Below are 22,091 nucleotides of genomic sequence, written 5' to 3' on the forward strand. Positions count from 1 at the left end.
TCTAGGTTATTTTCACTGTATTACAAAAAAAATAATTACAATTCAGTTTATATGGTAAACCTATGTTTTATAAACTCGTTTATCACTCGCCGAGTGACTGCATCCTACCACTAATCCAATAGCTCCATCTAGTGGCCACACACTGGAATATACACAAGAGCTCAGATTCCATTGGCTCGCGCTTTCTGAATACGTCACCTTGAGTTCGGCTCGCCATTGGCTTAGTGGCCTGTCAATCAAGCGGGTTGACGGAAGTTCCGCTGCCCCTTTCAAAGATGGAGGACGACATGGTAGATACGAGTAAACCCCAAATGTTTTTATTTGGTGAGCTCCAAATTAACTACTAATCTTACATTTGTTTATTGCACAACCTGACTTGCCCAAGTGTTATCATGCACAATTAGTCACTTTTTGCATTCAGACGATGAAAAAGAATAATTAGAGTAACTTCTGCGGTTCTCGCGCCAACTCCATTGTTAGCCTTAGCTGACTGGAACCGTTTAGCCAGTGTCCTTGTCTTAGATTTCTAAAGCATTGTTGCACATGTGTGTGTGTTTCCATCATCAGGCTGCACCTTAACATCGGCCAAGCGAGAGCACAAAGTCGAAAACGACGATGACGATGAGACGGAGCAGCAGCTGTCCCTCAAAGCTGTAAGTGCTTCATACGTCTAAAGATCTATAGATGTTTGTACAGTTTCTTATTTTAAATGTAGACCTTTTACGATTTGTGTCCAACTGCAAGCTGCGTTATGAATAAAACGCATGATTCATTATTACCTGACGCCTGAATCTCATTGCTCGGATGCTCTGTGCAGGTGTGTTTGGGAGCTGATGCTGAGGATAAGTTCCACATGGTCGAAGTTGAAGGACTCACATTTGATGGAAAAACAACCACTGTCCCACTGGCAGCTCTGAAACCATCTGTTTTACCCTCGGTATGTAAAAAAAAAAAGAAAAAGAAGAAGTCATCCCTTTTCATTTTGTGGCAGTATGTCTTGAACCTAAATATTTCTATGTTTTTTGTTTTTTTTGTTTTGCGTCAGGTGACTCTTGGTGGGTTTGAGATCACTCCTCCGGTTACCTTCCGGCTTCAATCTGGATCGGGCCCTGTTTACATCAGCGGGCAGCATTTTGTTAGTAAGTATTTAAAATAAAACAACAAAAAAACATTGCAGCGGTATCACAGCATTTGGTCCTCCTTGTCTTGTTTTGACACAATGTGATATTAAAAGAAATGGCTCGATTGGTTAATGGAAATTGGAAACGTTTTCAGACATTTTTAATTTGTGATCTTTGTCAAAATGTGATGAGATGTGCCTTTCCTTTTTTTTAATGCAGGTGTGAAGGAGTCTGAAGAGGATGAAGATGAGGAGGAGAACAACACATCACCAGTAAAACGACCGGCTGCTCTCTCTGGGAAGAGGCCTCCATTGGTAACTATTGCTGATTATCTGTTTTTTTTTTTTTTCATCATTGAATTTTGAACTGGCCCTCTATAAACATAGTCTTTCAAAGGTTATTACACAAAGTTTGCTAATGAGGTTGTTGGGACTTGCTAATCCCGAAGCTAGATTCCTATCAATTTCCATTGTAGCTGTCGTCATAGTAACGATGAACTAATGTCTAACTGTTGTTGGAAATATCAGATAAACCTTATTTTATCGTCTCAAATGTCATTCCTCTTGTTCTTGTACCTTAAGCCACAACAGGGACCACATTATTTAGTGTAGTTTTACACTTATAATCGCTAGTTTTAGCTTAATCTTATTTCTCTTGATCATTTCCTGCATCCGGCTGATGTCACTGATGATGTTAGCAGCGAAAGGGTCTATATGACTGAATTATGCTTAGTGTTTTCTATTTTGGTAACATTAATACATCACTTTCCTCTTCTAGAAAAAGCTCAAAATGGAGTCAGACGAGGATGACAGTGATGACGATGATGACGAGTATGTTTTTGATGATTTAATGTTCAAACCGTTTCTTTCTACATTGTTTGCCCAGATACTAATGTCTAATATGTATCTTAATTACTCCCTTCGAAGAGATGAAGATGATGACGACAGTGATGAAAATGATGTGAAGTTACAGAAGCCCTCCAAATCTGACTTTAAAAAGGTAAATCTGTCATTACTACTGCTTTCATTACTACTTTCCCATATTTCTTGCCTCTCAAACTAAAATAGACACACGGCCGTTCAAAAACAGAAGCATCCTCCATCCACCAGATGTCAGGAAAGACAAAAAAAAAGTGACATTTTTTCTGTGAATATTTTACTCCATAAGGCATTGGTTGTTTATAGCAGTCTGTCTGCAAAGAAGTTCACTGTTTTTATCACCCTTACAGTATTTTTTAACCTCCACCTAAAAGCATTTCCTCTAGTTTGACATTACCCAAATCGAAAAGCTTCTTCAAAAAGGAAAAGCGATAAAAATAAGACAAAAAATGATGAAAAAACAGAACTGAACTGGAGAAAATGTGCTTGGTTAAGCCGGGGGTTAAGAGGTTAACAGCATTTAGGAAGGAATTAAAATAAAATCTGCATGCTTTGAGAATGCAGGCAGAATTAATCACCTGATAGTCAATGCATGTTGTGATCTGCCCCTGTTTAAATGAGTTGAAATACATTTAACAAGTCACACTGCCTCTAAAAAATATCAACACAAGGCTTAACATACTCCTTGGCGGGTCGAATCCTGATTCCCATGTCCTTGGGTAAGACACTGTACCTTGTTTGAGTTAATGAGTGTTGGTGGTTGGAGGGGCCGATGGCAAAAATTGCTTCGGTCAGTCTATCCCAGGGCAGCACGGCGGACGCTAGCCTTCCCCCCCTTATTCAAGCATATTTGAACGATCTCGATTTTCGATTCAATTTTGTTTTTGCATAATAAATAAAATACATCTTGCTGATTCATAAAATTAGCTGCATCTTTTATTCAAACCTCAGCTCAAACAAAAACATATGCTTTCCTCCAGTTTCATTTAACACATAAATGTCTTCCATTATCTTGTCCAAACTCCCAAACTAGGTACAGTTTGTGGCAAAGAAATGGCTGTAAACCTGTTGAGTGTAAAGTCCCATGACGATTGTTGGGATTGACCAGTAGTAGAGATTGCGATTTCGATTAAATTTCGATTAATTGCCCAGCCCTACAACAATATCTAAGTAGCTCCTACAGACTCCAAACTGTCCAGTCTTGCACTTAACAATACTTTTAAAGTTTTTCTTTTTTTTAATCTAATTCTTAGCCTGATTTATTAAGCTTTGAACCGCTGAGAAACAAGGCAAAATTAGAGTTTGACAGCTTTTTTCACATATAAATCTCTCATTCAAAATCCCCTTTGAAAAAATCATTTAATTAAAGGTGCTTTATGCAACTTTTTATGTTAAAAAAAAAAAGTGTATTTGTGCGATTTTGACCTTGTAATGACGCAGCAGCTGAATGAGTGTTAGCATGATGCCTTTACTTTGGATCACAGTGGTCTCTAGGACTCTCCAGGATCAATTGTTTTGTAGGTTTTCTGGTGAGAGGGTTCATCAGCAGTGAAAACCTTCCAAACAATTGAGCGTCCTAGAGACCACTGTGATCCAAAGTGAAGGTGCCAATGCTGACCACTCGTACAGCTGCGCATTAAAGTTGCATAATGCGCCTTTAAAATATCAACAAAACAAAACCATACATTTAAACCTGGCTCAATCCATTATTTAGATTTATTTGCTGAAAATATAGACAGAAGACTCGCAGTATATTATTTTGCAATGTTTACATCAGTAATGTACATCAAAAGTTTCAAAATGATATCACCAAATATTTTTTTCCCCCAATCACATGTAGTGTTTCACCTGATGATCATGACACAAGTTAGACATAAATATTTGATACCGTTGTTTTTTTCTGAAACAAAGCATAAATGTCTGCTATTCTGTATATGTATAAAATATAAAAAGCCCTTTAGTCTCTTCTAACATGATTATTGCTGATATTGTAACTATAATTGTGTGATATATGTTGTGATGTATTCAGGCTTAGTTCCCATACATGCACCCTATGACCGTGCGAGACAAAACACATCAGCGGTTAATGCTGTTTGCTCATGCTCCCACCTGTTTTCCCAGAGTAAAACACAGGCTGGGACCGGTGTAATGATCGGATTTCTCCTCTGTAATCTGCTTCAATTTTCACCGTCCCACTAGCATCACCGCGCTGTGTCACACACTTCCACAAACACAGGCTTTTACGCACAAACATCCCAATGGGAAATGGGCACAGCTGTACCTTGGTCGGCATGTTTGTAGAGCATGTTACATTATCAGACGGCGAGCATTAAAATCACATTGTTTATTCAGCTACAGTTTACCTTGCCCGAGTATGAATGTAATTTTTCCGCCTTTTGTGTCGGCAAACCAAATCGTGAGCCGGCACAATCGCTACACTCCTACTGTAGTATTTATAATTTTAACTCATTAATAAAAATGCAAGACTCAACTCAAATGCCCAACGCAGCTGATTCTACGCTGGTCCCACTTACTTTTATTGTGCTTGTATTACGTAATGCCTTCACCACTGATGCTGCAATAAGCTCATTACATTCTGTCTCGGAAAGGAGCACACACTCAGCTGATTGTGCAGTGCCATCAGTAGATTAGCTCATCGGAAACTGCCCTCGAAGCGATACAGCATTCTTTGTTTCACACTGTGGATCAATAGCTATAGCTCTTGGCTCTCGTCGGATGTCTTACAAAAAGCGATGCTTTGTACTGCATTAGAAATGCCAACCTGACAAACTTAATAATTATGATTATTTATGGGGAGTGGGCAGTTCTGCGGTTGAACTCGTTTCAGAGTCGAGGCATAACATGTGTGAAGTGAAACCTTTTTAACAAAGGCCCGGCAAGCACTAAATGTTTATATATTTTTCTTCAATGACTTTTTACATCTCGGTTTTATCCGCATGATTAGGCTACTAGATTAGGCTACTTAGATACTACATGATGAGGCTACTTAGATACTTCCTGACAATATCAATGTATTGTCAGGAAGTTCTTCGCACAGGGTTTTAAAAAGGGCGTTAAAAAAGCATGAAGTCATACAATCAATTATAACAAAATTAAGGCCGTAAAACATTCAGCTATTCAAACTGGCATTAAATTTCTTTGAAATATAAGTTTCCTTTGGGTCAGAACCCCCTCAATGACATTGCTGAACATTGTTCATTGAACAATTTTTATTGCATTCATTTGTCAAAAATACAAAAACTGATCTAAAACAAATTTTGCAGCAGTCGTGACTGAAATTTTACACAAACCTTTGCTCTAAAGTTGTCTGTTTTGTCCAATTTTGTTTGGAATATCAACATTTCCCCTCATTGCCTTGTTTGATTGAATGTTTCAAGTCATACAAAGAGAAATATGCCAAGATTGTTTGCATTTAGGCATTAAAAATATAGGATTTAGGCATTAAAAATGGCATTAATACATTACCTTTTATTTGCAGCCTCCTGTAAAGACCCTGATTACACTATATCGCTGACATGACTATGATATAGTGAACCCAGACTATTTTTTTAACTGGTTATTTAAACATTTGAAATTAATTATGTGGACAAAGATGAATACGTTCATGGCAAACAACATATATTTGCAGCTCCTGTCACATGATTTGGATGGGTCAGTCCAATTGGTTTGGCACAGAACAATGAAATAAGTCTTCCTTCCTTTTGTGCCTATTAGTGCTGCCATGCCTTCTATTTAACATATACTAGTTAGTACAGATACTTTTTACTGGGTATTGCTGCTCAAAAGAAAAAAAAAAGTAGCCATTTGGTATCGATCCACCCGTCCCATCCCCACTGGTTTGACTATGCCTCTGAGAACCCATGGGTTCTTATCCTGGAAGGGCATCCAGCATGTTGGAAGGACATTTGGTGATTTTTGTGATTATATTTTAAGGGCAGACGACCAAACGTACACCAACACACTTACGGGAAGCATCTCTCATTTTTCTGCATATCTGTGTCCCTCTGTCATCCCTCTGCTAATGCGATTGCTCCTTTTTATTGTCTCTCGTGCCGGTTCAGCTGTGCACCTGGCCGCTGCCTTTGAACACTGGCGTTTGCGTGTTAGCACAATAACTTACTTAGATGTCTGTGTGTGTGTGTGAGAGAGAGTGTGTATCTGCTGCATTTTTACGTGGGTGCGTCTGCGATTGCCTTCTCCTTTCTGAAGCGAGCCGTCCAAGTGCAGACTGTGCCAGCGAGAGATCAAAGCAGGACAGATGCGCATACCTGCGACATGAACGCGGAGAGGAGCCGCGGGCTAAGAGCTTGGGCCCAGTGTCACCTGTTGATTTATTCTGTTGCCTTCTCCTCGCGCTCCATTAGTCCAAAGCTTTCTCTGCTGCACTTGTTCTGCTCGCTCTAATTACTCTGTGTCATTTTATTGTAACAAAGCTGGGATCGATTAGCCCTTCTCTCAGTAGTGTAAACACTTGTTATCATACAAGCTCACAGATGTGGCATGACGGCACATTCCTAAATTATGATTTAAATCATTGGCAAGTGTTGGGAACAGTATTTCTCACATCCAAACAAACTCGTATGAGAGCGCTGCACTGACTATGAGTAATGGTGTTTATATTGAAGTAGTTGTTTTAAATCAAAATACTTGCAGGATCTACTTCAGATGAATGCTCAGAATTTCATTTATCCATTTTTATTTCAAATTTCCATATACAAGTATTGTGATGTTGCTACAAATAAGCTTTTTTGTCTGTAATCCCTCTATAGGTTGTGTTGCCTTGCCATAATATCAGGCATGCAGAAAGGCCTTTCTACTGGTCAACATCACGCTCATGCTTTTGAATATTGTTTCCGCTTTTGGAGGCCTTTCAGAGAATATAATTGGAACTTAGTTAATCAGTGCTGATAGATGAGACATTGAGCTTTTTTTCATTTTTTTATGTAGGTTCTCCCAGTAATTATTTGACAAAAGCTAAATAATAAAATATACACTGCCTCAATTTTAATCAATGAAAGCTCTCTAGAATGTTGTGAAGTCATGTGACCTATCGCCCAGGTGTGTTTCACTTCGGACGTTTTCAAAACGTTTCAATACATTTCATAGGTTGTAAAGAACTGAAAATGGTCATTTGTTGAATTTGTAGCATTAGGTTATATTTACTGGAATCAAAATATCTTTCAATCAAAAACATCTTAACAGGGCAAGTTATATTTTTACATTGGGTCCTTCTTTGATAGCAGCTTCAAAATTCTTGCATCCATGAAACTTGTGAGTTTTTTGAGAGTTTCTGCTTGGATTTCTTTGCAGGATGTCAGATTAGCCTCCCAAAGCTGCTGTTTGGATGTGAACTGCCTCCCACCCTCATAGATGTTTTGCTTCAGGCTCCAAAGGTTCTACAGGGTTGAGGTCAGGGTAGGATGTTGGCCACATCATGAGTTTTTTCTCCTCCTATGCCCATAGCAGCCAGTGATGCAGAGGATGCATGCTTCTTTACAGCATGACATGGTGCCATGGAAGAAAGTGGTCAGTCAGAAACTCCACATATTTTTCAGAGGTCATTTTCACACGTTCAGGGAGCCCCCTCCTTACTGACGTCACAGCCTTGTTGGGAGATGGTGGCCATTCACCAACCATCCACTACTCCATCCATCTGACCATCCAGGGTTATACGGCACTCGTCAGTGAACAAGACTGTTTGAAAAATAGTCTTCATGTATTTCTGGGCACACTGCAGCCGTTTCTGCTCGTGAGCAGTCAATTAAAGGAATAGGCCACTGTTTCTACATACTGAGATATGTTTTTACCTTAGCTTAGACAAATTAATTTGTACCTGTCTGGTCTTCACGCGTGCCTTCAGTCACGTAAACACAGCACAGACGGCGTTAGCATTTAGCCTCTCCTCCTCTCCACTATAGCTCCAAACGAGGTGAAGATAGAAGCTACCAAGCTCTTCCACATTTTCCCTATTTAAATATGGTTATGTGAAGACATCCGCACAGTAATATCTTCACTTTACTTTGCGTACGCGAAGTACTCCTGGTATTATTATGCCTTACAATATAGTTCCTTTTTATCCGCTTAGAAAATCCACATTGTTTAATTTTGTGTAACTATACTTGGATCGTGTAACACTTCACGTGGCCTATTCCTTTTAACCGTTTAGGGGAGGCTGGATAGACGGTTTATGCACAACTGCAGTCTCTGGAGGGTCCTACACCTTGATGTTCGGGAGACTTCAGAGGCACCAGCAGCTTCAAATACCTGTTTGCTGCTTTGTAGCAGCTGTTCTATTTATCTGATGTATTTGTCTGGCAGAAACCGTCCTCATTGTGTCTTTATCGGCACAAACCCATGTGTGCTTTGAATCACACAAATCTCTTAACAGTACGATGATTAGGCTTAATCTTTCATGAAATAGGTTTTCATACCTAGTCCAAGGCATTCAGCTATTTCACGCTGAAAATGGTGTTCTGCTCAATAATGTGGCTTAATAATGAGCCCTGAGACACAATACCATCCATGAGTTTCTTTGAAAAACATTTTTTTGATTTAACCTTTCTTGATACTGAAATGTAATTTGCATAATAACTGTGGACGCAGTGTACAAAGCCTCTCTTTAAAACTGTCATCAGTCACAATTGTACTATGCCCTGCCCAGTCATGCAAGGTGGGTGTCTTGCCCAAGGACACAATCTCTGTAGAAGAAACAACAGTCGCTTTGCCACCGCTGTTGACCTTCTGACCTACTTCTAAATTAGTATTTTGATTCACAAAGCAGCACAAAGTAAGCACTACAATTATTCAGCAGAATGGTTGCAGCCCTACCAACAACCATCATTTATACATTGCTCATGCATTAATACATGGCTTGCATTTGGGCTCGACCTGTTCAGTATCAGTTCCCTGATGTTATAATTAGCACAAATGCTTTGTCACCTCTCCGAAACAACCCTCCATCATCCTCCATTACAGCTACTGCTGGAGGAAATTGTATGTGTAATTGCCTTGTAGCGGTTATGTCAGCACGGGCAATTACACAGCGTGCCGTAGCAGGGTGAACAGTAGTGATTGTGAGGCCAGGAAATGCAGGTACTTGCCTCTGCTATTACAGGCTAATTACACAGGTGAGGGAGCGCTGAGGAAACGCCATGGGAAGGCCCGCACTCTACAAGGAAGAGATGGTCATTTCAACATTTTAAATACACAAGTTTGCCCACTCTAACCCAGCAGCTAATGAACAAGCACGGTGGATTTGGTCAGGAACGTTCAGTATGTTAAATTCACGTTAAGACTTTGCACTCTAAAGCCTATAGTTTAAAATAGATGAGCAGGAGAAGTCCGATTTCTATGGTAGAATTTGACTACCAGTTAGGGTAGTCAAATTCTAACTGGTAGAATTAGATTAGCTTTTACATATAAATAAAACTGGTACAAAGTTCAATATCTTCTCTGCCAGCACTAAAAATTCACGTCAAGACAGTGGTTCCCAAACCTTTTAGTTTGTGACCCCAAAATAGTGAGTACCGTTATCCCTTGTGGCAGAGTGGCTAGAACAAGCCATTTTTTTTAGAGGTCCCATTTGCTGTTTGCCAGAAGCCTCCATGTGGCTTCAGGCAAACAGGACTTCTTATGGTTTTCTTTTAAAAAGGCCACTCTGTCATAAAGGCCAGATTTGTGCAGTGTAAGACTAATAGTTGTTCTGTGTACAGTTTCCCCCACCTGAGCTGTAGCTATCTGCAGTTCATCCAGGGTCATCATAGGCTTCTTGGTAACAGCTCTGGTCAGTGCTGTCCTTTTTCGATCAGTAAGTTTAGGAGGACGGCCGGGTCTTGGTAGGTTTGCAGTGATGATTTCCATTTCTGGATGGTGTATTTAACTGTACTTTGAGAGACGTTCAAAGCTTTGGAAATGTTTTTATCACCTAACCCAGCTTTATACTTCTTAATAACTTCATCCCGGACCTGTCTGTTGTGTTCTTGGACTTCATGATGCTGTCTGCTCCTCAATAGTCTCTTAACAGACCTCTGAGACCATCACAGAGGAGCTGTATTTGAACTAAAATTAGATTACACACAGCTAGACTCTATTTAGATATTGGGTAAATATGTGATCATTCAGAAATCATCAGGCAACTTCTCAAGGCAATTGTTTGCACTAAACCTTTCAGTTTTTTATTTATTAAAAAAAAATGTAAATCATGTATACATTTCATTTCACTTCATGATTGTGTGTCATTTAGTGGGGCCCATTACTTATGCATGCCACTGTAATTACATGGGCATCAATCTTCCAGCTGAAAGTATCACATAAATTCCCAGGAACATTGTGAATGTAATCTAATGTCCTTTCTTTGTTTGGACCATAACATACATTTTGAATAAATGTAGTATCTTACGTGTACAGAAAAAAACATCCTACCTGCCAGGAAATACTTATTTAACCCAACAATATCCATGTAAAATATATTAGGCTAAAAGGTAGCTTCATAAAGCTTTTCTTTGATGTATTTATTTAATTTTCTTTCCTTTCACGCAGATCTCGGGTAAGAAGCCAAACAAGAGTCCAGAGAAATCAAAGGAGTTTGCAGGGAAATTAGGATCAGCAGCGAAACCACACTCTAAGGTAGGCAGAAGATTCAGCCCTGAGCTTTTTATTAATAGTTTGTTTGTTCGGCGTGAGCTTCCACGATGAAGATATTTTATTTAAGGCTTAAGACCATGATTATCATAAGTGCTTACAACACACTTACCGCCATACCGCCTTTGCTCTGCCCGATCCCGTCAGATCTCGGAAGCAAAGTAGGGAAGGGCCTGTTTGGTACTTGGATAGGAGACCGTTTGGAGACACCAGGAAGCCAGGATGAATGTAGTGTGTGAGTGAATGGTTGGTGGGGCCGACCACAGACCGAAAGCCTCACTTCTGTCTACCCCAGGGCAACTGTGACTACGATAACAGCTTACCACCAAGTATGGAGTGAATGTATAATGCAATCTAAAGCTTTTTCGAGTTTCCAGAAAAAGAAACCCATGCATTATTGTTTTTGTTTTTATTTTTTATTTATTTTTTATTTATTTTTTATTTTTTTTATTTTTATTTTTATTTTTATTTTTATTTTTATTTTTATTTTTATTTTTATTTTTATTTTTATTTTTATTTTTATTTTTATTTTTATTTTTATTTTTATTTTTATTTTTATTTTTGCTTAGAACGGGGAACTGTTAGAATTATGTATATCAAGATTGAGATTTAAGATGTACAGATAATAGGTGTAAGTACTCGGCCCCTGTAGGTTAAACTTGCTTGCTAACTTAACGGTTTTGCTCATATTATAACAATACTTGACATAAGAGAACTTATCCGGCATGAGCATAGTCCACAAGACTGCTAGTTGCATTTGATGTAGCTGGATTGTGTTTCTCAGATTTAGCATGAGACCTGGAGCCTCATTAGTTGTAGTCTCCTCTTGCATATTATACTACTCAAATGCATATTGCAACCCATTTTGCATCTATTTGGAGGATATCGCACAGTTATTGCACCAGAAAGAGTCAAGTTGGGCTTTTGCGAAAGGTCAATTGTCTGGATTCTACAACAAAGTGCTGTACTGTATTGGATAATTCTTAAATGGTGAAGGAGCTCTTTGGTATGTGCACAACAGCAATTTATGAAAGAAAAGAAAGTAAACACAAGGCACCTCTCACTCAACAAAATGCTCAACTTTTTTGTGAAAACGTCTTTAAGGCGCTTGGTTGATTCAAACATAATGCACTGAGTCTTCATTCCTTCCATGTTGCACAACATTAAGTTTAAAGATCCTCAAAAACGTTATATTATTGGCTCATTGAGCTCTAAAAATAATTCCACTAGCTTGGATAATTAGTACGTTTGAAGTAAACAAAAGCCAGTCATAGAAAACATCTTCTTTGCACTTAAAGCAGATTTTAATCACTAGTTTACACAATTTTAAATGATCACAGCCTTCGAACTAAGTGGCCTAATGGAATGTCTTTAACTACCACCTCCCCGAGCCTAAGTGTGAACGGCTGATGTGGTTAAGCAAACACACCTGACCTCTCGACAGTGTCCCAGGGGCAAGGTTCAAACCCCTGACCTGTGGCCTAATCCCACTTTCTTAATCCGCCGTCTTCCATGACACTTTCTCACACCTTTTTGGCACAATTCCGCGAGATTATCCTTGTGCCTGATGCTATTTCACAACGTGCCATACCTTGATAAAATAAAATGTCAGTTTAGATAAGTTCATGCGCGCAGAATAAATAGACGTCAGTGCTGACACGTTGATGGAAAGCTGTGTGATTCTTTGTCATGTCGAACACTAAGCCGCTGGATTGCGTTTTTTCCTGAAGGGAGAAATTGAATCCCTTTGGGCCAGAGCTCCTCTTGTGTGGGAGATGTGTGTGGCTGTTGTCCAGACATAACACAGTGGCTCTCCAAAAGCACTGGGGATTAGCCCAGTGGCAACCAAACTACTAAACATATCACTAGTCTCTACTCTCTGCTGGCCTCCAAGTCGCCATACTTCTACTCTGTTTCACTACTGTAGCTATCAGCAAGGTGCGAGTTGGTGGAAGTTCTGTTTATATACTCGCAAAGTTATATTTTGGAACATCTTAAGTGTTAATTGAGTACAATATCATTTCATCATTTCCACTTGTTATCTCTTTTGACTCACAGTGTTTACATTCACATTAACATTACATTAACTCCACATGCCTGCGTAGGTATTCTTCATGTGCCCCAGTTTCCCCTATTGCTAAAATATGTACAATAGGGTTTGCTCTGGGAAAAGTACTAACCTGAAAAAGAGATTCTGAATGTCAGTGGGACTTTCCTGGATAAATAAGGTGAAGTTATAAAGTTGTCAGAAATGCTATGACAACGACACTTCGGCTGACTAAAATAACTCTCGACAGACAGTCACTGGCTCTTTTTCAGGCATCTGCCCTTTACTAATGCGTTCATGTAGTGTGAGCGTTTTTCGTCACACTCCATGTCTGAAGAGTGGCCTTGTCCCGTGGAACTTCGTCCGCCCCTCTCCTACATTTCTTCAACTTCTCCACAACAACTGTTCGCTCTTGACAACCTCCTCACACCCCTCACTTCCTGGACACACCTTCTCCCAATTGCTCCCATTACTTTGTGTTTGAAGTCTGGTGCAGCTTGTGCTTCCAGATGCCCCTGAGGAGCAGAGAGCGGGCGTGGATGTCTGTTTTTTTCCTTTTTTTTTTGGTTCCTCTGACACAGGTGACTGGTCATTACATCGGGCTGTCAGAAGTTCTGCCAGCGCCGCTGTTCTCACCTCTCTCAGCCCGGCGTGGAACTGAACCTTTTTGCATAACAGGCTCGACTCGCGAAGCCGCTAACTCCATCGCTCGGCTTCATCCGCAGCTGGTGTATCTTGATTGATGGTGGTGTGGAGATGTCAATGCCTTCTGGCACACGTCATAGTCGTAAACGTGTTAACCACTCCATTCAGGCTGTCACAAAAGGGTGTGAGTCATTGTGTTAGTGACTGATTTACATGTGTCCAAGCAGGTGCCTGACGATCTGCGCCACTTTTGCATATATAATTATTTTCCCTTTGGATTTTATGATGTTTGCTTCTGACTAAGTCTATAAATGTTGTAAATGGAAAACAAATGCCTAAAAGCCAAGTCCCTGTAATTGCATTGAGGATTTATAGGATTAGAATAATGTCCCCAGTGAACTGTCTCACCCCCTTCAAAGCCCTCATTCCAGCTAAATAACACTTGCCATCCCTGGACAGAGCGATGAGAAAAGGTGTCACAGACATGTGTTTGCCGTGGATTGAAGAGAGAGGCTGCATCCGATGATGGCATGCTTGTGATTAAGTTTCACGTCTCATGGCATCTGTAATCAGTGTCTGGGCCAGATGAAAAAGCTGGCTTTCTTTTGTGTTTATCAGCTGTTTCCAGTCCACAGCTGTCCTTTGGAAGTCGAGAGCTGCCAGTAAATAATAAATACGTAGAGCATTTGTCTGGCAGCCAGCCAGCAGCATATGTTCCCTTTTTAAAGTGAGCTATGCAGGTTTTTAATACCTTTTGATCTTTGCTATAAAGTGCTTGGTTCTTAGGGACAGGGACAAGTGATTATTTTTTATCATTAATGACCCCCGCCCTTCCACAGGTTTAACTCTTTTGGTGTTGTAAACCTAACAAGGTGCACCACCTTTTTTTTTTTTTTACCACTTTGAAGTGAAGTGATGTGTTTCTTGTTGTGTTTAGTGACTTACGATACCTACTAGAGGTGAATATACAGTATTTTCCTAAATACACTATCCTGTTTCAACAATCAAGAGTTGTATTTATGTATTTTAGTATCCTTGAATGTTCAGCAGTGACTAAGCATTTGATCAAATGTGATTTCTCTTTTTATTTGCATTAATAAATTAGTTGTAAAAACATTAGTCTTATTGGACAAGCTTATTTTTATATTGCTCAATCCTTTCTTGTGCTGTCCAGTTTTTGTGTTTTGCCTTTTCTTCTGCTATGTCCTCGGCTATCAATGAAACCCTACAATTTCGATGGATTCCTCACTAGCGTTACATGCAGGGACAGGCTCTGTGGCTTGTGTAACACTCCAGTCACAACTTTAGGAAGTTTGTCAGTTCTTACCGGGAACTCGTCTGAAAGCTCATCTGACTAATCTTGACGCTTCTCTTCTCGTCTTTGTTCTTTTTCATTGCCGCCCTTTTCTCACAAATATAACTGCACTCTGACCTCTCCCTTGCCTTGTCATTAATCGAAAAATTTGCTATTGGCACGTGCCCTCTCTCACTTGGAGAACTATAAAAGCATACGCGCACCTGATGTATTAGTAAAATGATGGAGTCATTAAGGCAGAATTTGTTGTCTTAGCGCACACTTTAATCTGTCTCCAGCTGCGCGGTCGTGCCAGGTTCCAAACACGTGTCTGAACTGAAGTGGGTCGCTGGACTTTCGGTCCACAAATGATCAGGTGGTTTGAAATCAACGTGCTTGCACGCAAAAAGAAAATCATTGCCATGGTCCGAGTGAGTCTCAGTGGTAGTGATGTTAGGATTTGGTGATTTTCAGAATAATTGTGATAATACATTGTTAGGTGCTGGTTTGCCTTTTTTTTCTCACTTTTTGTAATGATTTTTCTTCCCTTTTGAGGCACATTTTTGTATGCCTTTGTTTTTGTTACCGAGTAGATTTCTCTTCCTTTTTGTTTAATTAGCCTTTTGTGTGATTGGCTGCTTAGAGTCTAGAAATTGACCATTCTGTTCTGCCTTGCCCTGCTCACCTGATGCAGGCCACACCATGCCTGCTTAGCTTTTTGGTTCCCATTTTGTTTTTTGTTCACATTTCGAGCTGGTGGGATCGGCTGTTTTCGTGATTTCTTTCAATCAGGTATAGTTTGTCGGTCTTTAGGGTTGGCCTGGTTCCAAGTCTTTTTGTCCTGTTTGGCCGGGTCACCAGGTCCAGCTTTGTATGAGTGGTCAGCATGGTGCCTTTACTTTCGATCATGGTGGCCTCCACAACGCTCCAGGATCACTTGTTTTGTAGGTTTTCTGGTGAGAGTGAAAACCTTCCAAAAAATTGATCCTGGAGCGTTGTAGAGGCCACTGTGATGGAAAGTAAATGCTGTCCACTAGGCCTGAAACAACTCAATCAATTAATCGACGACTAATTGATTATTGAAATAGTTGACAACTATTTTAGTAATCGATTAATTGTTTTCTGGTTCACACAGACTCAAATAGAGCAAAAATTGCATGAAAATGTAGTATTATTGATGAAAACCTACTTTGTTTGTAGTGTAAGTGTATGTAGTGCACTTTGTACATTGTAAATTTCATGAATATCTGTTTGTGTCTCATCCAATCAGAAGCAGAATTAGCACCAAGAGCCTCCAACAAACATTTACTTTACGTTTACTCCATCAACACGTCCTCAAGCGGATCCACTTTAGCTTGATGTGATAAAAAAATGGAAAAAATAAAATTTTCCTACACCATTCATAGCCAAGCGACTAATCGATTAATCGTAAAAATAGTTGATAGATTAATCGATGACAAAATAATCGTTAGTTGCAGCCCTACTGACCACTCATACAGCCGCTGAGTCACTACAAGGTCAAATACGCACAAATATCAACTCTTTTTTTGCATAAGAAGTTACATAATGTGCCTTTAAAGCTTCAACAAACCCACAATTAGCAAAGGCAAGCACTGGAAAAAGAAAAAAAAGAAAAATGACAAGGCAGTTTACAGTTTGTAACACAGATTTTTAAACGTCCAGATCTAAATTTGATTTTCAGAAAATGTGAATCTCGATTTTAAACATTTTTAAAACATGACTCACGAGGCTAATCAGAATGGCCACTCCTGTCAGAACAATTACAAGGATATATTTCTATGCACTCATTGATTCGAAGTGTCAGTCGGTGTTCCTAATGTTCACAGGCACCTGCCCCGGGGAAAGACAAAGCCCAGGCCGGATCTTCGAAGTCTCCCTCTGTGGCCGAGATAAAGAGCAAGTTGTCAGCGACTGTCAAGGAGGTAACTACATCATCCACTTTTTATTTCATATGTTTTTAAATTGAATGTGGAACCCGATTTAATGGTTTCTTCCATCAGGGCAAACCTTTACCCAAGACGGAGCAGAAGCTGGAAAATTACGTCAAGAGTGCCTTTAAAGTTACGGATAAAAACGTAAGTACATGTTCCTGGATGCTTTAAGTTAATGGTTGGGTATATGTGCGTTTTGTTTTATAAATATCTCATAGCAGTAGCAGTAGTAAGGATTTCCCACACTCAGGCATGTGCTCTGTCTGTGACTTATACCACTCCGGTGTCAGTAGGGAGATGGAGAGAGGGAGTAGACCTGTCAAGGAGAACTCTTTCTGCATGATTTAGAGCGCAGTGTGTCTTTTGTATCCGTAATGAAGGGACTGGTGGTATGTGGATGGTACCAGTCTCGCTCACATTCAAGGCCTTCCACCAAACCCGAAGAGTGTTTTTTTTTTCTAAATGGAACACCTAAATCTTCCCTAATGCGGCTTGTCATATGGAGGAGAGAAAAACAACAACTCCTGAGTGAGTCATATGATATTCTCTACACAACGCTTTGTACATTCTTTGCATCACAGGCCATCATTGGGCAGCAGCTTACAATTTACCTTGTTGGTCACCTTTGGCACATATCACGTCCACACTCAAGTGACCCAAGTACTGGAAAGGTCATTGCTCATCAGACAAAACTCTAAGTATAAAGAAAATCTCTGGTGCTTTGTTTCATACATCACTGCCATCCATACATGTTTTTCATACAGCATCACCTGATCATTTCAGAACTCAAATTCCCTTCACTCAAAGCAAATTCTTGCTAGCAGCTGTAGTTTCTAGCTTAATTTGACCTGCTTTGTTTCCCCTTGTGAAAGCCCATGTTTAATCCAGGCGTTTGGGATACAAAGAGATAAGATTTCAAGCTTTCAAAAGTGTAATCAAGGCTAAGGTGTCTTAAAGTAGGGGTGCTCAAAGTACGGCCTGGGGACCAATGTCTGTTCTGCTCTCTGGCTTTTTGGTGAGTTTGCATTTTCACTGCTGACGGACCTTCTTACCAGAAAACCTACATAACAATTGATCCTGGAGCGTTGTAGAGGCCACTGTGATAGAAAGCAAAGGCAACATGCTAGCCACCGTCCAGCCAATGGGTCACAAAATGGTAAAATATGCAATAATATAAAGTTTTTCTTTCAAAAAAAAAAAGTTGCGTAAAGCACCTTTAAGGTTCCAAAACCTACATAAATGAGTCATTGCACAGTTAAAACCTTAGCTAAATGTCCCCTGTTTAATGTTCACTGCATTGGTCAGTGATAGTTGACTTCCAAGCCGAATAGACTTCAATGTCAGTGAATAAAGTTTGGACTCCCTTGTTCTAAAGTATTTTCAAAAGACCAAATAATGCATAATATCAAGCCTTTCATTTTTTAAGCAACAGTAATAAAACAAAAAATAAATTTGGGGGACCGTTAAAGGGACTATACAGAGTTTAAAAATGTTAAAACTAAGTATTTTCCTCCCCCTACATGTTCCAGCCATGTCCTAATGTGTAGAATGATCTCAGACCACCACAACTGCCTCTAAAATCCTGCATTGACACTCAAAAAGTTTGTCTTCGGGTCCGAAGTGCCATCAAGCTCGTGCATAACGATGGAGATAGTTGGTATTTCGGCCCCAACTTTTTGAGTGACAGCGCAGGCTTTTAGCGGCAGTTGTGGTGAATAGGTCTTGGCTCATGTAGGGGGTGGAAAATACATATTTGAACATTCGGTCTTAACTCTTTCTCTGCACTGTAGAGCTGAGAAAGGGGTAACACTGCAGACCGACATGTTATACAACTGTTGAGGCAGAACCTGCTCCACTGGTTCCCAACCTTTTTTGTCCCACATACCCCTTGAGGTATTAATTTATACCCCAAGTATACTCCTAACTCGAGGATCCTGACAAAATTTGAACAAAGTGAGCGTGGTCAGGAAACACTGCCTTACTACTGTAGTGCTGTGGTTTAAAAGCTAATCCACACAGCAGAGCAGCTTGTAGTAGTCACTCATTTGGTAGCCACTTTGTTTTGTCAATAATCTCTAAACATGATCTTCCCGAGCTTTTTGCACATACGCAGACATGCTCCATATTGACCGGCGGTATGACATACATCCTCGGGTATGAGATTATGTACGTACTTGACACTTCACCGACCTCTCTCCGTCCACACCCCGCGCCCACACCCTTTCACCATCAGTGACTGCCATTGCAAACAGACCCTGCTCCGAGCTGACCTGCGCCGCACAGCTCAGCGCACCGGGTCGCACGGCTGGACCGTACAGCGGCGGCTCCTATAAGTGTGAACTGCTGGGCTGATGAAAGCGCCGGGATAGTGGTGCGGGGGTGGGGTTGGAGCGGCGCAGCACAGCGCGCGTTGTTCCCACTGTGTAGAAAACATCTGTGCAAGTGCTTTAGTTTCGTCAGCCAAGGCCGAGATCTGTCAGACCTGGAGCACCTAGTCATATTCTCTGGTATGTGGCGCTGCCTGCCCCCACCCACCACCCAGCCCCGCACCGGCAGCAGCCCCAGTATTGCCTGCTCGGATTGTCAGTGACCAGACAGGTGCTTGAAAGCCCTGGAAATTCCTGTCATTGCTTGTGTTTTGGAGGTTGGAAAAAATCTTGAAATGGAGGCAACTTGGCTTGAAAATTGAAATTGTATAAATATTGGCATGGAAGGAAATTATACATGCCAGTGATTTAAGATTAAGAACAAGGTCAGTCTAGGTACGAAATTATTTGTCACAATTCATATTGTGTTAAGTAAGTCTGCTATTATTTATCATGAGCTTTAATATAATATGCCAGAAAGAGAACAGTTGCATAATTAACTTAGTTTTCAGTAATCCTTTTTAATGCTGTTTTTTCTTCCACCGTGATTGCTGTATTTCCTGGATTATTTTTGCATAATAGACAGAATCCCACATTATTCTCTGCATTTTTAAGTCAATAAACCATCACTGGACCCGTTTTGAGGTGTTCTGCACTAAAACTGCATTTATCACAGCCTCCTCGATTCGTCAGGATGCCGTTGGCAAAAATTGAAGGATTGTATATTGTTTGTAACATGTTTGCTGTCAATTCTGCCAGCGGGAGAGGGAGGGAGGGCACTTGCACCTTACTTTGAGACGCAAACCAACCTAGACCTTTTGTGACAAGTTTGTGACGATCACCAGTACTAATATGTAAAATAAAATATTCAATGTGCAGATGCCAAAAAGGGAGTTTACAAGTGAATTATGCATGTTTTGTACACTTTGATTAATGCTCCTTGACGTATACAGAATTGTGACTTTTAAAATTTGACCTGGAAATCTTATTTCATTATTTGTCAAAGAATTGCATAGTTTAAGCTTTTATTTTTGGATAATTTATACTTTTCCAAAACTCTGCTTTAAAATGAGAAGCTCCTTGTCTGTAATGCACTATAAGGAGATGACTGGATAACCTCGTGTTGTTTTGTTATTTGCTTCCTCAGGTGGTCAAGGAGCTCTGGAGTCACGTACAGAAGCTGAGAACGGCGAGCAAATAACTACAGTTCATTCAGTCAGTCCGAACCTTTTGTATTTCAGTGGTTTTAAAGGCACACTCTGCGAAGTCAAATGATAATTTTATCATGCTTTTATTTCCGAAATGGTGCTTCTTGTGAGCATTCAGTAGATGCTTCACCAAAGGACATTGTAAAGAAATAGGAATAGAGTGATGTAAACCATTTCCTTAAACCGTTTTTAACTAGAATTTAAACCAAGTTGGCGTATGGTATTTTACTTATTACACCAACTTGGCGATGTTATTTATTCATTCACTGGGAAGATTGCAAGAATATCAGGAAGTGAAACTAAAGGATATTTTGTTTCAGGTGTTTCATGGCAATTTTGCAGCAAAAGTGTAAGATTGTGATGTCTTTGAGATAATTATCAGATACCTACAAGAAGCACTCACTCTTTAAACAAGCCTCGTAAGGAATTTAAACAAGACTTAAAATAAATAAATAAAAATGGTCAAAATATAATTAATGTCGTAAAAACATAGCGCCACCCTATTTGTGATCTAACAGACATAACTGACACATCAGCACCTTTTTGGCCTCGTGAGATTAGTCCAGCCATACCGTCTTTATCAATTTATCTTTGTAGACTGTGCCTTTAAGTACCATTTACGGTAAATTACATTGAATCAAAATCGAGCTTGTTTCTTGAATCATTGCCGTTTGCGTTGCTCCCATGAAATGTGCATCAAAGCTACGTCTAAGGTTGCAATCGGCCCGTAAGTGTTAGCACGGTTATTTCCGAGGGGGAATATCCCGATAAATTGTATGGATCTGTATTCTGTAGCTGCATTGTTTTTAGAGTTGTGTTTGTAATTTTTTTTAAACTTTTGCTTTGAATTATGGGATGGCTAATATGGACAAAGATGAATGTTGCGATGTTTCTCGGGATTTTCACCATAACCATAAATAAGATCATATTTTTGCAAACCATTAGAAAACCATTATATTTTTCATAATTTTTTCTTCATTTTGCATATCTTCCAAACAACAATTTTGATATCATCTTGTACACAATCTATTGGCCACCTCTAATAAAAGTGTCCTAATGGTGTTTACTGCAAAACCCTATTTACAACCTTCTATCATACAACCATTATCTTTGTGTCAAATAAAACAACCTCTTGACACAAATGACACATTAAACGCTTAAACGCTATTACTATTACATTATTTACACACATTGTTAATTATAACAGCTGTAATATGGTCTTGATGATGAGGTCACTTCATAAAGCGGCTCCTAGCAGTTAGCACGCTCTCGTCCCGTTTTTATGATCCTATATTGAATTTTATGAGCCAAATGTTAACTCATAATTTTGTTATGTTTTTCTTTACCGATTGCAGTGCGCCAATTAATTTTGGTCTCACGCAATTTAGAAGGAAGTCTGTGTCCTGTAACGGTGGTTCTCAGCTGGTCTTTGATGCTTCATGACCAGCCCAAATAAAAATGCAGTCAGCTCCATAAGTAATGGGACAGTGACCACAATTTTGTTCATTTTCAATTTGTTTTACCTTAACACTTAGGATTAAAAGCGGCGACAAGAAAACTTATTTCAGTGGCTGAATTTGCTCGGGTAATGTGTGTCTAGCATTACCACCGGTGAAAGCTAATGCTACAAGCTAAATCTCCGGTCCTCACGAGAAATGCACGAATAAAGTCAATAAAACCACCATCTTCATAAAGAACCTTTTAACAATGATCACACACTGAGCTTGACTGGATGTTTTTTTAGTTCATTGCTCACATCTACAATTAGCTCCGGGAGAAAACCATTGCTTGTTAGCTCAGTTAACTCGCGCTGAGCTCTGGTTTTCTCCCGTGAAAAGAAGTATTATGGACTAATAACGTCAACGCTAACGGGCCTAACCTGGCCTATAGCCACTTGCTACCGGCACAAAATACGTCCC

At 39.9% G+C, this 22,091-nt stretch overlaps 1 protein-coding gene across 1 annotated transcript; it reads left to right on the top strand.

Annotated features, from left to right (window-relative positions):
* The first annotated feature begins 237 nt into the window (after positions 1–237).
* Positions 238–20,456, top strand: npm1b (nucleophosmin 1b). The gene is made up of 11 exons (XM_079557306.1): positions 238–324; positions 568–653; positions 818–937; positions 1,046–1,139; positions 1,341–1,435; positions 1,899–1,951; positions 2,048–2,120; positions 10,559–10,645; positions 16,494–16,589; positions 16,668–16,742; positions 20,112–20,456. The coding sequence occupies exons 1-11, from the start codon at positions 276–278 to the stop codon at positions 20,163–20,165; spliced, it is 882 nt and encodes a 293-aa protein (XP_079413432.1). The 5' UTR covers positions 238–275; the 3' UTR covers positions 20,166–20,456.
* Positions 20,457–22,091: the final 1,635 nt, after the last annotated feature.

This window comes from Gobius niger, assembly GCF_951799975.1.
Source record: "Gobius niger genome assembly, chromosome: 5".
In the NCBI taxonomy this organism is placed as follows: Eukaryota; Metazoa; Chordata; class Actinopteri; order Gobiiformes; family Gobiidae; genus Gobius; species Gobius niger.